General features: G+C 34.8%; 1 protein-coding gene across 3 annotated transcripts in view; it reads right to left on the bottom strand.

Annotated features, from left to right (window-relative positions):
• Positions 1-16,322, bottom strand: part of fbxo41 (F-box protein 41) — a 519,821-nt gene that overhangs the window by 67,578 nt on the left and 435,921 nt on the right. The window contains exon 13 of one of the 3 annotated variants that reach the window (XM_059965938.1): positions 13,392-15,796. The exons of the other annotated variants lie outside the window; for them this stretch is intronic. Within the exon in view, the coding sequence (XP_059821921.1) occupies positions 15,758-15,796 (39 nt within the window). The 3' untranslated portion in view covers positions 13,392-15,757. Of the gene's footprint in view, positions 1-13,391; positions 15,797-16,322 lie in introns of those variants that run through there. 3 annotated transcript variants of the gene reach the window in all.

Below are 16,322 nucleotides of genomic sequence, written 5' to 3'. Positions count from 1 at the left end.
GGGTTTTAGGGGAAAGGCCAAATTTCTTCAGCTTTCTCAGGAAGGCGCTGGTGGGCCTTCTTGGCAGTGGACTCTGCTTGGTCAGACCAAGTCAGGTCATTTGTGATATTGACCCTGAGGAACTTTAAGCTTTTGACATATACACCACCGATGTGGATGGGTTCGTGTGGTCCGCTACTCCTTCTGAAGTCAACAACCAATTCCTTGGTCTTGCTGATGTTGAGAGACAGGTTATTGTCTTTGCACCATGCCACCAGGTTCCTAATTTCCTCTGTACTCAAACTCATCATTACCTGAGATACGTGTGGTGTCATCAGCAAACTTATATATTGAGTTCGATGGAAACTTGGCTACACAATCATGGGTGTACAGTAAGTACAGCAGGGGGGGCTGATTACACAGCCTTGTGGGGCACTGAGAGTGATTGTAGAGGACAGCTTGTCCCCTATTTTTACAGCCTGGGTCCTGTCTGTGAAGAAGTTGAAGATCCAGCTGTAGAACTCTGCCTCCCGCCTGTGGACATGTAAGTCATAGTTTCTTTCTGTCCGCCATTAGTCTCTCCCTTTTCCGACTTAAACTTTGAAATTTTGGCTTTATTTAGTCGGATCTGTAGAGCACCAGTTATAATTATGTTTATCCTAAGAAACACCAAAAGGAATCCGGACCCAGGCAATGGAAAGCCTAAAAAAGCTGACGAGTCCTCGGATAAAGAGATTAGAGTCTCAAATCAGCTATATCATTACTGAAATAACTCAACTAAAAGATAAATTTCTCCCTTTTGAGGAAAAAGTTGATTCTCTGAGCCTCGATCTTAAAGAAGTTAGTTGAAATGCGGCTGACCTTTCCTCTTGTTTGGAAAAGGCTCAACAACGAATCATCAATCTGGAAGCTTGGTCGCGTCGGAATAATATCCGAATTGTTGGATTAAAAGAGAAATCAGAACCTGCCGACATACTGGATTATCTTGCTAAAATGTTTCAGTCTTTATTTCTGGAGGCTTGCCCACAACCACTGGAGATTGAAATGGCTCAAAGAATCAGTGCTTTAAAACTTTTGGACCAAGGTAAACACAGGCATATTGTTGTGCGTTTTCTTCATTTTAGAGACAAAGACCACATTAGTAAGCTTGCAAGAAAACAAAGGTTGTTTCAATTTCAAAGTTCAGAGATTTGCTTCTTTGAAGATTTTCCTCGTGAAATTGTTAAGAAACGTTTTGGATTTGCTCTGGCTATGCGTACAGCTTATCAAAAAAAGCTTTATCCATCACTTCAATACTCAGCTAAATTAAGGCATTTTGTCAAAAATTCTGCGGTTTGTATTTTTGATGATCCAGCCGAAGCACTGCATTTTATTAATTCTCTGCATGACAAGTCTGAAGCCTGAAGTTTGAATGATTTAGAACTGTTTGATTGTCTTGTAATGTAAGGAGTGATGAAATCAGAAGATTTGATGGTTATAGAAAGTCTTTACCTTAAAATGTACTTTTATCTCTGAAACAGACTGGTTTGGATGGTATTAACCTTAGAAGACATAGCGGGAGAACTGTTGAAAGACTGTAGATAACTTTGAACCATTTAAAATTTATTTTTCTGTTTGTAGCATTTAAATGAATTAATTGCTTTTTTGCTCTGCTTTTGTAAAGATCTTTTAAGTAATTATCTGGATTTCTTTACTTTTTAAAGATAGATTGGATAATTTAAAAATGATTGTTTTTCTTCTGTGCAAATATTTCCAGAATTTTTTGGACGTGTATTTTTTTCCTTATCTAATATTATGAAAGTTATTCTCAAAATTGAAGGTTGTTTTTTCTTAAAAAAAACAGTTCCTTCCAAATCAATTATATTGAGTTATATGTCGACTGTAATGAGTTTTATATCTGGAAAAGTGAGCATGAGATTACTTTTTTCATTTTTATTTAGGCAGGTGTTTATAATTGCTTTTTATGCATTCGTTGGCACTTGCGTCGATTGATATCGACTTATTTCCGGGCTTTGTAGTTTAGGTGGTTTTTTTTCTTTTCTTTTTTTTATTTTTTATCCCCATTATGGAATCCCAGAGCATACACTCATTATTATTATTGTTGTTTATCTCCGCCATTCTCGACTATCTTATCCTGACATGCATCTAACTACTTTTTTTAGATACAAAGTCTCATAAACAGTAAAATGTTTTAAGTTGGAATGTCTGTGGTTGGAACCATCCTATTAAGCACAAGAAAACATTTAAAACTATTAACCGATTCCAACCTGATGTAATCTTTGCACGAGACGCATATCATGTGATAAAAATAGATTTTTTTAAATTTTGGAAGGATCCTCAGTTTCATGCAAACTCTCAAATTAAAATTAGAGGGGTTTCTATTTTTATTGATTCCAATATTCCTTTTAATGAGGAGGATATTATAGACAATATTAATGGTAGATTTTTGATTGTTAAAGGAACAATTCATAACAGGAAAATGGTTTTGGTTAATATTTATGGACCAAATGTTGATGATCCCTCATTTTTTAAAGCTGTCTTTGCTCTATTACCTGATCTAAATGAATATATGTTATTAATGGGTAGTGATTTTAATACCTGTTTAAATCCTTTAATTGATAAGTCATCATCCAAACATCAACTCCCTAATCGTTCTGCATCACTTATTAATTCCTTTTTAATTCATTATGGCTTAATTGAAGCTTGGAAGCATATGCATCCTAGTGATAGAGAACATTCTTTTTTCTCTCATATTCATTATAAATATTCGAGAATCGACTATTTTATAGTTGACCCTCGACTTCTATTTAATGTTCAGGAATGTGAATATGGGGGTGGAGTTTCAAGATGGCAATGTAAACATCTGTCTTTTAGGCGCTCTTCATTTTTTCAACTATAATCACCCTTTAATCAAATCTTTTTGAATTTAATCATATGAGTTGATACTTTCGATTAACTTTTTTTTCCTAAAACTATATTTGATCTAATTTTGTCAAACTTAAAATGGCTACAAGCAAGAAATCGTCTAAGGAGCCTTTATCCATCGACGCAATTTCTAATCTTCTGGATGCTAAACTTGCAAGTTTGGAAAGCAAGCTGGAAAGTAAAATGGAAAGTAAAGCAACAAGTTTGGAAAGTAAACTGGCAAGCTTGGAAAACAAGATCGCTTGATAATAAGCTTCAATCGCAGGCATCGGATATTCAGCGGCATGAAGATAAGTTCACGACTCTTGAAAAATTAATTTGTGAAAAAGTACGTACAATTGAAGCGCTGGACAAGAAGATACAATCGACTGTTAAAACAGTCGATCAGTATAAGTTTAAAATTACTGATCTCAAAAACCGACCTCGCAGACAGAACTTGCGAATCATCGGGTTTCCCGAAAAAGTTGAGTCCGGTGATTTAACTGAATTTTTCTCTAAATTACTGTGGGAAATTTTCAGTGGTGAAGGTTTGCAAGCTAAACCTGTTATCGACCGCACTCACAGAGTTGCGAGATTTTCAGCTGTGTCTGGTAAACCACGAGCGGTGATTGTTCGCCTTCATTATCCTCGGGAGAAAGAGCTTTTAATTCGATTAGCTCGTAAAAAAGGTATGATTTCTTACAACACCAACACATTTTGAATTGTTGAAGATTATTCGTTCGAAGTAATGAGGGCGAGAATCGCCTTTAAACCAGTGATGGCAGAGATTCATTCGATTGGACTTAAACAAGCTTTAATGTATCCAGCGAAGCTTAGAATTACGCTGAACGACAACAGTCAGCAATTTTTTAACACTCCGGAAGAAGCGAAGAAATTTGTTGAAGAATATCGATCTTCTAGTGCAACTTGAACTACGTGTTATGTTGAAGATTTTTCGGAGAGAGGATGCCATTTCATTTTAAGTTTTAACCTATGAAGCTGGGTTATAACTTATTATCCTGATCTACGGGTCTGGTTCTTTTTTTTACTATCATCATTGTTTATAGATGCTCTTTTTAATTTTTATAATATCTTTTTTTTAATTCTTTTTTCTGTTTCGGATATACACGTTTATATTTTGTAATAATGATTTACTTTTTTTTTAAGATGTCGTTTCTTTTTCCCGTAAGACTTTGTTTTCTGTAAGCATTTATTTGTTTGCCTGTACTTAGAAATGGGACGAATGTTTTGGATTTTTTGGTCTTTTTTTTTATATATTGTAGTGTCTATTAAATCTTTTTTTAAAATCCTATTTTGATAATTTTTTTATTAAATTTCTTTTAATAGATTGCTGAACTTACATTTGTATTTAGTAATATGGCTTTTCAAAATGTCGTTTCTTCTTCCCATAAGCCTTTGCTTTTGAAACGTCATCTTTCTTGTATTTGAACATGGAATTTTTTTTAAAGGTGTATTACACTTTCAAATTTTAATGTTTATACTTTTTTTATTAATGATTGTTTGTTTTATTGTATTAGTTTTTTCATTTTGACTGATATATATATTTTTTTCGCAACCCTATATTTAAATCTGGGTGTTACATAGTTTTTTAAAATCTTTTTACGGAGCTGCCATCTTGAAATGGGGGTAATGTTAGTATTAGATTATGCGCCTGCCGCTTGGCTTTCTTTCAAAGGGTTGGGCGAGGGGGTAGGGATCTTTTTCCACGTTCTTGCTTTTTATTTTTTTGCTTTTAGTCTATGGGCCGACTTTAAATTATTAATACTGTTGAGGTGTCATGTTCTCCGGTTGCTCCTGAATCAATTTTCCTTCTTCCTGAATTATGGGTTATGTGTCTTTTTAACCTTTTATGATATACACAACTAATATTGGCATGATGGATAAATCTATTAACTTTATCTCTTGGAATACTAATGGTTTAAATCATCCGATTAAATGTAAAAAAATATTTAAAGTATTCCATAGATTGAACGCTAATATTATTTTTGCACAGGAGACCCATATTAGGAGGGAGGATAATCAGCGTTTTTTTAGGTTCTGGAAGGGTAAACAATTTCACTCGAATTGTACTGCCAAAATTAGGGGTGTGTCTATTTTTATAGACCCCTCAATTTCGTTTACACATCATGAAACTATTTCTGATTCACAGGGCAGATTTTTGTTGATAACTGGTTCACTTTTTAATCAAAAAGTGGTTCTAGTTAATATTTATGCTCCAAACTTTGACTGCCCTGAATTTTTTAAACATTTATTTACTTCCCTTCCTAATCTAAATGAATATATGTTGATAATGGGTGGAGATTTTAATTGTTGTTTGAATCCTTCGATGGATAGTGTTACATACTCGTGACACATGACAGTGGAGCCCTTGTCATGTGACTGGGGTTGAAGCTGTACTGGACTTGAGGTGATGGTGGAATGACGTCATTTTCCCGCCAGTAGAGATCATGTGATGGGTTTTTTTTACAGGTTATAAAAGGTAGACCCCACCCTGTGAGGAGGGGCAGTTCGTGGCTGGATTTGCCAAGTTGACTTCATGCCACTGCGTGTTTGAAGTGATGACGCAGTTTAGTTGAAGGATGAAGTTTTTATTTAATGCCTAAAGTTTAAAAGGTTAATGCCAACAGGTTCTTTATGATTCTGTTAGTTCGAGGGAATTAGAGGAGAGTGAAGATTCAAGGTTGGAAGTAAAGATCAAGGAGAATCGCTTTCTACGGTGAAACGGGGGCGACCTTTGTTTGATCCTTATTTGGAAGGATTTCGTTGACTATCTTCGTGTTAATCCCTAGGTTTAACTAGAAAGGATTGAAGATAGTGAGGAAGGAAAGGTCAGTGCCTTTAAGCCGTTCTGTTTCGTAAATTCTTCGTGGGAATTTCGACGTCGGGAATCGAAGCAAGCGACGTGAAAGAGAACTTAAATCGTCCTGTAAAGTCTCTCCTTTTAAATGGACTGTGAGCATATCGAACTTTTGGCAATATCACTTTAAAGAACTGTTTTGGAATATCACTTTAAAGAACTGTTTTGGAATATCACTTTACGAACTGTTTGAACAGCCGCTCAGCAGCTGTTTCCGGTTACGGTAGTGTTTGTTTACTTTTGGGGGGTTTGTTTTCTGTGTTTAATAAACGTGTTGTTTGTTATAAGAAACCCTTGCCGAACTCGTATATTTATTGTTGCCTGAATACGTAACAATAGATCTAAACCTATCCGAACTCTTCCAAATAGATCAGCCTCACTTATTAATTCTTTTATGGTTGATTCAGGAATTACTGAAATATGGCGGTTTTTGAACCCTAAAGATAAAGAATTTTCATTTTTTTCACATGTATATCATAGCTATTCTAGAATTGACTATTTTCTTATTGATCATCGGTTATTAACGGATGTTATTGATTGTAAATATGATTCTATTACTATTTCGGATCATGCACCTTTGAAGTTATCTATTAAGATTTCGGATTTTTCCAATAATATTAGATCTTGGAGACTTAACGCTACTTTGCTTCAAGACCCAGAATTTATCACCTACATAAAACAGCAAATTGACTTGTTTTTCTCAACAAACTATACTGAAGAAATTGATAGAGGAATACTTTGGGATTCTTTTAAGGCTTTTATCCATGGACAAATTATCTCATATTCCGTTGGTAAAAGAAAACAAAGATATTTAGATATTGCTTTATTAGTGGATAAAATTAAGGAAATTGATAAGATTTATTCGGTGACTCCTACCAAAGAACTTTATAAGAAGAGAGTTGAGCTTCAAATGGAACATAGTTTACTATTATCTTCTTCAATTGAAAATCAATTAATTAGGACCAGGGCACAATTCTATATTCATAGTGATCGAACTGGTAAACTGTTAGCTAATCAATTAAAAGCTATTTCGACTAAGCGACAAATTATTAAAATTCGTAAACAAGACGGTAATTTAACTACTGATCATAAAGAAATCAATAACACTTTTCAAGATTTTTATAAATCTTTATATCAATCAGAATTTGATGGTGACCTGTCCATGATGGATAATTTTTTTAACAATTTGAATATTCCTAAACTGATAGATGAAGATTGTAGCTTGTTAGATGCTCCTATCTCTATGGCCGAAATAGGAGAGGCTATCTCATCAATGAATCCAGGGAAATCTCCTGGCCCTGATGGTTATATTGTAGAATTTTTAAAAACTTTTTCTTCTTTGCTTTCCCCTTGGTTATGTGAAATCTTTAATGATGCGTTTGCTAAGAAGAGATTACCTCAATCTTTTTATGAAGCTACTATCTCTCTAATTCTTAAAAAAGATAAAGATCCTACTTTATGCGCATCTTATCGCCCTATATCATTATTAAATGTAGACTCTAAGATTCTTACAAAAATTTTAGCCATTAGATTAGAAAAGGTACTATCACAGATTATTTCAGAAGATCAAACTGGTTTCATTAGGAATTGGTATTCCTTTTTTAATGTTAGAAAATTGATTAATATAATTTATACTTCATCACCCACAATCCCAGAATGTGTTATCTCATTAGATGCTGAAAAAGCTTTTGATAGAGTTGAATGGACATACTTATTTAATACATTGAGAAATTTTAATTTTAGTCCCAACTTCATATCATGGATTAAATTAATATATTATAAACCTGTTGCTTCTGTTCCTACAAATAATTATAGATCCTCTTTTTTTCAATTATCTCGTGGTACGAGACAAGGCTGTCCCTTAAGTCCTTTATTATTTAATATCGCATTAGAACCTTTAGCCATTGCTATTCGTGAATCTCCTAATATTTTTGGTATTACCCGTAATGAGAAGTTATACAAATTATCACTTTATGCTGATGACTTGCTGTTATATATTTCTGATCCTGACAGGTCTATTCCCGCTATTTTATCCTTGTTGGCTCAATTTGGTAGCTTTTCTGGTTATAAATTAAACTTGGATAAGAGTGAATTATTTCCCTTAAACGCACAAACTTTATTGAATGACAGGATACCATTTAAAGTTGTTACTGATAACTTTATCTATTTAGGTATAAAAATTACCAAGAAATATAAAGATTTATTTAGACTGAATTTTTTACCTATGCTTCATCAAATTCAACAACTTACTACAAGATGGTCTCCCTTATTCCTATCATTAATTGGTCGGATTAATGCTATTAAAATGATGATTTTACCGAAATTTTTATACTTATTTCAAGCCTTACCAATTTTTATTCCTAAATCTTTTTTTGATAACATTGATTCAAAAATTTCCTCATTTGTGTGGCAAAATAAAAACCCCAGGTTAAGTAAAAAGCAATTACAAAAATCTAAAAAAGATGGTGGTTTAGCTTTACCTAACTTTAGATTTTACTATTGGGCGAATAATATTCATAACCTAATGTATTGGAAATTAGATTTGGATTCACCATTGTGCCCGCAGTGGGTAAATTTGGAATGCAATGAGGTAAAGGGATATTCTCTATTCTCTGTTCTTGGTTCTTTTCTTCCTGTTGATTTAGTTAAATTCAATAAACAGATATCTAATCCTGTTATCAAACATACATTACGAATTTGGTTTCAATTTCGTAAGTTTTTTACTCTGAAAAACTTTGTTCTTGATAGCCCTATCTTACTTAATTTTTTTTTCAAATCTTCCTTGACAGATCAAGCTTTTAGCATATGGAAAAGGAAAGGTATAAAATGTTTTTGTGATCTTTTTTTTGAAGGTACTTTGATGTCCTTTGACCAACTTTCCAACAAATTTAAATTACCTAAATCTAATTTTTTCAGATATCTACAAATCAGAAATTTCTTACATAAAGTTCTACCATCTTTTCCCAATTCAACTTCAACGGATTTCTCAGATTTGATTTTTACCTTAAATCCTTGTCAGAAGGGATTAGTAGCTTTTATTTATAATATGATTATGAAGATACAACCAGAAATATCAGATAGAATTAAACAAGAATGGGAAAAAGAACTTCGATATATTAACAGATAAATGGGAAAAATTTTTACAAATGGTTAATTCCTCTTCTATATGTGCTAAACATGCTTTAATACAATTTAAAATTGTACATAGAGCTTATATGTCTAAAGATAAGCTTGCTCGATTCTACTCTTATATTAACCCTCAATGTGACAGGTGTCATCTAGAAGTGGCTTCATTGACCCACATGTTTTGGTCATGACCCACTTTACATAACTATTGGAAGGACATATTTGTTACCATTTCCTCAATTTGGAATATCGATTTACAACCTCATTTTATTACTGCAATTTTTGGTATACCAAATGAGGATGGTATTCAGTTTTCCCCTTCAATCAGACGAATGATTGCTTTTGTAACATTAATGGCCAGAAGGTCCATATTACAAAACTGGAAAGAAGTAAATCCTCCTACCACATCTCAGTGGTTTTCCCAAACTATTTCATATCTAAGTTTGGAAAAAATTAGAAGCACTATTTTTGACTCATCAATCAAATTTGAAGAAACTTGGGGACCGTTTATTCGACATTTTCATATGAATTAATCTGAACTTTTCCAGACCTTCTCTCTGTTTATTCTTGTTCAGGTATGGAGTTCCGGAGTTTTTTTGACACTATCATATACTTATAAACTGTTATTATTGCCCATGTTAGTTTAGTTTAGTGTTTTTTTTTCAATATATATTTTCTTTTACATATTTTCAATTTTTTTTCTCTTTTGACGATTATTTTTGTTTTTTTTTCATATATAGTTATATAGACTTGATTGATTAATGTACTTTTTTCTGTTGATGTTTAATAGGATATTATTATCTTATTACCAATGCAATTTCAAGTCTATTGTATTCATAACCTATTCATTATTATGTTATGTTTTTTTTTATATATATATGAAACTCAATAAAAAGATTGAAAAAGAAAGAAAGAATGTGAATATGATGCAGTTGTTATCTCTGATCATGCTCCTTTATACCTAATCAAGACAAGTCAAGTCAAGTCACTTTTATTGTCATTTCGACCATAACTGCTGGTACAGTACATAGTGAAAATGATCCAACGTTTTTCAGGACCATGGTGTTACATGACACATTACAGAAACTAGACTGAACTACATAGAAAAAAAAACACAGAGAAAAAAAAACACACAACAACTGCACTAGACTACAGACCTACCCAGGACTGCATAAAGTGCACAAAAAATAAATTACAATAAATAATAAGACAATAGGGTAAGGTGTCACACCAGGCACTGGGTATTGAGGAGTCTGATAGCTTGGGGGAAGAAACTGTTACATGGTCTGGTAGTGAGAGCCTGAATGCTTCAGTGCCTTTTCCCAGATGGCAGGAGGGAGAAGAGTTTGTATGAGGGGTGCATGGGGTCCTTCATAATGCTGTTTGCTTTGTGGATGCAGTGTGTAGTGTAAATGTCCGTGATGGCGGGAAGAGAGACCCCGATGATCTTCTCAGCTGACCTCACTATCCGCTGCAGGGTCTTGTGATCTGAGATGGTGCAATTTCTGAACCAGGCAGTGATGCAGCTGCTCAGGATGCTCTCAATACAACCTCTGTCGAATGTGATGAGGGTGGGGGGTGGGAGATGGACTTTCCTCAGCCTTTGCAGAAAGCAGAGACACTGCTGGGCTTTCTTTGCTATGGAGCTGGTGTTGAGGGACCAGGTGAGATTCTCCACCAGGTGAACACCAAGAAATCTGGTGCTCTTAATGATCACTACAGAGGAGCCATCGCTGTTCAGCGGGGAGTGGTCGCTCCATGCCTTCCTGAAGTCAACAACCATCTCTTTTTTTTGTTCACATTCAGAGACAGGTTGCTGGCTCTGCACCGGTCCATTAGCTGCTGCACCTCCTCTCTGTAAGCTGACTCGTCGTTCTTGCTGATGAGACCCACCATGGTCGTGTCATCGACGAACTTGATGATGTTCGAGCTGTGTGTTGCAGCACAGATGTGGGTCAGCAGAGTGATCAGCAGTGGACTGAACACACAGCCCTGGGGGGCCCCCATTCTCAATGTGATGGTGTTGGAGACGCTGCTCCCGATCTGGACTGACTGAGGTCTCTCAGTCAGGAAGCCTAGGATCCAGCTGCAGAGGGAAGTGTTAGGGCCCAGTAGGCTCAGCTTTCCAATCAGTTTCTGAGGGATGATTGTGTTGAATGCTGAACTGAAGTCTATGAACAGCATCCGAATGTATGTGACTTTTTTGTCCAGGTGTGTTAGGGCCAGGTGTCATCTGTTGAGCAGTTGGGACGGTACACAAATTGCAGGGGTCCAGTGAGGGGGGCAGCAGAGTCTTGATATATTTCATGATGAGCCTCTCGAAGCACTTCATGATGATGGATGTGAGTGTAACGGGACGGTAATCATTTAGGCAGGACACTGAAGACTTCTTCAGCACAGGGACGATGGTGACAGCCTTGAGGCACGTTGGAACAGGGGAAATGCTTGGGGAGATGTTGAAGATGTCAGTGAGAACATCTGCTAATTGGTCTGCACATCCTCTGAGCACTCTACCAGGTATGTTGTCTGGTCCAGTAGCCTTCTGTGGGTTGACCCTGCACAGGGTTCTTCTCACATCGGCCACAGTGAGACACAGCACCTGATCATTTGTAGGAGGGGTGGACTTTCTCACTGCCACATCATTTTCCACCTCAAACTGGGCATAGAAGTTATTCAGTGCATCTGGGAGGGTTGAAACTAATATTTGAACTGAAAGATGTTGCTTCTACCAGACCACTTTGGCATTTTCCAGAACATTTGTTACAAAGTTCAGAATTTATTGCATTTATTGAAACTCAGATAAAAGAGTTTTTTCTCTTTAATAATACAGGAAACGTTTCAAAGTTAGTGACCTGGGATACATTAAAAGCCTACTTACGTGGTCAGATTATTTCATATATAGCTACATTGAAGAAACAGACAGGAATGGAATTAGATAAAATCTCTAAACAAATTAAAGACTTTGATAACATCAATGCAACCTCTCCAAATGTTGTTTTGTTTAAAAGAGTGGAATTACAATCACAATATAAATTATTAACTTATCCTATTGAAGGATATTTGCTTGAATTGAAAAATCAGTTTTATATTTTTGGGGATAAAAATAATATGCTCTTAGCTTCCCAATTAAGGGCAGCTAGAGCTAAAAGACAAATTTTAAGGAATCATAAAGAAAATGGAGATATAGCAAGTAGCCATGAAGACATCCATAGTATTTTTCAGGATTCTTATTCTGATCTTTATAGATCTCAATTTCCTGCAGATTCCTCCAAAATGAAGGCTTTTTTACATGATTAAATCCTCAAATTACTGTTGAAGATCAACAGATGATTGATCCCCAATTACTGAGCATGAAATTCAGAAGGCTATGTTGTCAATGCAATCAGGTAAAGCTCTTGGACTTGATGGTTATTGAGTAGGAATTTACAAAAAATTTGAAAGATTACTTTCTCCATACCTTTTGGAAATATTTCATGAATCCTTTGAGAAGGGTAGTTTACCTTTTTCTTTTTATGAAGCTTCTATTTCCTAAATCCTTTAGAAAGATAAAGATCCTACTGAATGTTCACCATACAGACCTATTTTTTAAATTAAATATGGATGCAAAAATTCTCCCTAAGATAATGGCTAACCGTTTGGAAGATATTTTAACTAAAATCATCTCTATGGATCAAACAGGCTTTATTAAAGGCTGTTACTCTTTCTCCAATGTTCGGAGATTGATGAACATTATATATTCATCATTATCTAAGGAACCCCAATGTGTTATTTAACTTGACGCAGAAAAGGCATTTGATAGAGTTGAGCGGTCATATTTGTTTAAAGAATTAGAAAAATTTGGTTTTGGTAATAATTTCAATAGGTGGATTCAAATGATCTATAAGAATCCTATTGCAACAGTTATTACTAATAATTTCAGGTCCTCTTTTTTTCACTTTCACGTGGTACTAGACAAGGATGTCCATTAAGCCCTTTATTATTTAATGTCGTACTGCAGCCTTTGGCCATAACATTCAGTGAAGCAAAAAATAGACATGGTATTTCTATGAATGGGTCCATACATAAGATTTCCCTTTACGCAGATGATCTATTGGTTTTTATTTTGAACCCTGAGGAATCAATTACTAATCTTTTGGAAATACTAAAAGATTTTGGAAAATTTTCAGGATATAAACTTAACTTGAATAAAAGTGAATTGTTTCCATTAAATGCCCCTGTTCTTATATGTAATGATATTCCATTTAGAATTGTTAATTCTTTTAAATATTTAGGTATTATAATTACTAAAAAATATAAAAATCCTTATAAGGCTAATGTAGTTCCTTTAATGGACTCCATGAAACAACTATTTTCTAGATGGAATCCACTTACTCTTTCTTTAATAGGTCATTTCCATGCCATGAAGATGATGATTTTACCTAGAATTTTATATATTTTTCAAAATATACCTATCTTTTTAACTAAAAAATTTTTTGATCAAATTGACTATTATTTCGTCCTTTATTTGGAACAATGAAAGACCAAGAATTAATAAGTATCATTTACAAAAATCTACAAAAGATGGACTTGCACTTCCTAATTTAAGATTGTATTATTGGGCTATTAATATCCAACAATTATGTTTTTGGTTAATTTGGCTCGATAAGATTTGAATTGATTTGGAATGATTTGGAATTAAAAGCTGTAAATTTTATGTAACCTCATTATTAGGAGCTCTATTACCTTTACAGCTCTCTAAAATTCCAAATTTAAATCTCTACCCTATTATTAAACAGTCCTTATGGATTTGATTTCAGTTTCGCAATTTTTAAAATTTTAAACAACTTAAATTGTCTAGTTCTCTATATCAAAATTTTTTATTTAAACCTTCAATAACCGATCCCATTTTTCTCTTATGGAGAAATAAGGGGATCCATTCTTTGACAGAATTATTTTGTGATGGTCGATTGATGAATTTTGAAGAGTTAATTAGCAAGCATTCTCTCTCTTATACACACTTTCTGCAATATTTTCAGATTAGACATTTCTTACAACAATACTTATCTAAGTTTCCATATATGCAAGAATCTGATTTGTTGGATACCATTTTGGATTTGAATCCTTTAGTAAGAGGTTCCATTGGTAAAATTTATAATTTATTTTTACTACAAAAAGATAACCTCTCACTAAAGATCAAACAAGATTGGGAGAGATAACTTAATATGACCTTTGTTAATGAAGATTGGTTGCGAGCTCTGAATATGGTAAATTCTTCTTTGATATGTGCCAGTCGCTGTTTAATTCAATTAAAAATTGTTCACTGTTATTATTTAACAAAGGAGAGACTATCTAAAATATTTCCTAGCATAGACGATTACTGTGATAGGTGTAAAACTGAAGTAGTCACTTTGTCACATATGTTCTGGTTATGTTCTTCATTAAAATCTTTTTGGAAATCTTTATTTTCTATAATTTCTAAAGCTCTGAAAACTAATTTACAATCTAATACATTGACTGTTCTATTTGGAATAGTTCTGCATCATATTCAGGGTATGTCATCTTCAGATCAACATGCAATTGCATTTGTTGCATTGTTGGCAAGAAGGGCTATTTTATTAAAATAGAAAGATACCTCTTTCCTTACATTAATTCAATGATTTTCTCAAGTAAAGTTATGTCTCAGTTTGGAAAAAAATAGTAGAACTTTTAATTCTCAATTCGATTTTGAGAGAAGATGGGGATCTTTTGTCAAATATTATCATTTAATTTGAATTATTTTATATGGTTTCCTTCCAATTTTATTCTATATAAACATGAATGGGCAGGTGATGATTCTTTTTCTTTATATATATAGATGATGGTAAGGCATATTGCTCCGGGGGTTGATTCATAATGTTTTTTTTTCTCTTTTTTTCTTTTTTTTTGTAGTTGGTGGTTTTTTTTTTAGTTTGTTGGGTTTCTCTTTTTTTCCCTTCTTTTCCTTATAAATTTTTTTTTCATTTTCATATATTACGATCAGCTTTTTTCTTCAGCTTTATTAATGTGTATATATATATATCAATGTGTTGAAGTTTTGTAACATTTCATAGCTGTAGAAGATTATGTATCAATAAAAAGATTGTAAAGATGACAATGAAGATCCAGCTGCAGATCTGAGTACTAAGACCCAGGTTCTGGAGCTTAGGAATCAGTTTATTTGGAATGATGGTATTAAAGGCAGAGCTGTAGTCAATGAAAAGGAGCCTTACATATGCATCTTTATTCTCCAGATGTTCCAAGGAGGATTGTAGTGCCAGAGAGATGGCATCACCCATTGACCTGTTGCTCCAATAGGTGAATTGCAAAGCGTCAAGGTTGACCGGTAGGCTATGGTTGATGTGTGCCACAAACAATCGCTCGAAGCACTTCATAGCAATTGATGTAAGAGCCACAGGTCGATAGTCATTCAGGCATGCCACCTTACTCTTCTTCGGCACTGGGATTATCATTGCCTTCTTAAAACACGAGGGGATCTTAGACTGAAGCAGGGAGCAGTTGAAGATGTCAGCAAACACTCCAGCTAGCTCGCTTGCACAGGCCCGGAGAACCCATCCTGGTGATGCACCATTAATAACTCTCGGAGACAGGAGGTGAACGATAGGCTTTTATTAGCAGCAAAACGGAGCACGGCTTCTCGGAGACTGAGAGAGGAGTGCCTCCAATCGCTTTATACAGGGGTCTGTGGGAGGAGCCACAGGAGCAGTCAGCAGAGGGGCATGTCCAGACAGGTATACATAGTTTACCACACCTGGGACGCCATCTGGGCCTGTTGCCTTCCTTGGATTTATCTTCAGGAAGGCCCTTCTAATGTCCTCTTCAGTGACGATGCATCTCGATGCCACCAGGTCCGGTTCATCTGGAGGGGGCAGGACGCTCTTCTTCTGTTCGAATCTTGCGTAGAATACGTTAAGTTCATCAGGAAGAGAAGCACTACAGTTATTGATATTCCCAGCCTTTCCTTGTGCCCAGTGATCTCATTTAGACCCTGCCATAGTCTCTGGTTAGCCTGGCTTCCAACAATACTCCAGTGTTCCAAGTTACTCAAAATTACATTCTTGCTTTCATATTCTAGTTCTCTTGAAATCAATGCTAACATTGCATTTGCCTTCCTCACCATCACTCAATTTGCAAATTAACCTTTGGGGAATCCTGCACGAGGACTTTTGAACAAGAGCCAAAGGGGTTTGCCCGAAATGTTGACTATACTTTTTTTCCATAGATGCTGCCTGGCCTGCTGAGTTCCTCCAGCAATTTGTGTGTGTTGTTCAGACTTTTGAATTTTCTTTCCATTCAGAAAATAGTCTGCCTTTTTCCTTCTACTAAAATGCATGACCATACACTTTCCAAAACTATTTTCATACAACCAAGAATATACAAGAGCACAGCACAGGAACAGGCCACTCAACCCTTCTCATCC

The sequence above is a fragment of the Hypanus sabinus genome, chromosome 3, assembly GCF_030144855.1.
Source record: "Hypanus sabinus isolate sHypSab1 chromosome 3, sHypSab1.hap1, whole genome shotgun sequence".
NCBI lineage: Eukaryota > Metazoa > Chordata > Chondrichthyes > Myliobatiformes > Dasyatidae > Hypanus > Hypanus sabinus.
Note: the sequence above shows the minus strand (reverse complement) of the source record. Positions and strands in the feature narration are given on the sequence as shown.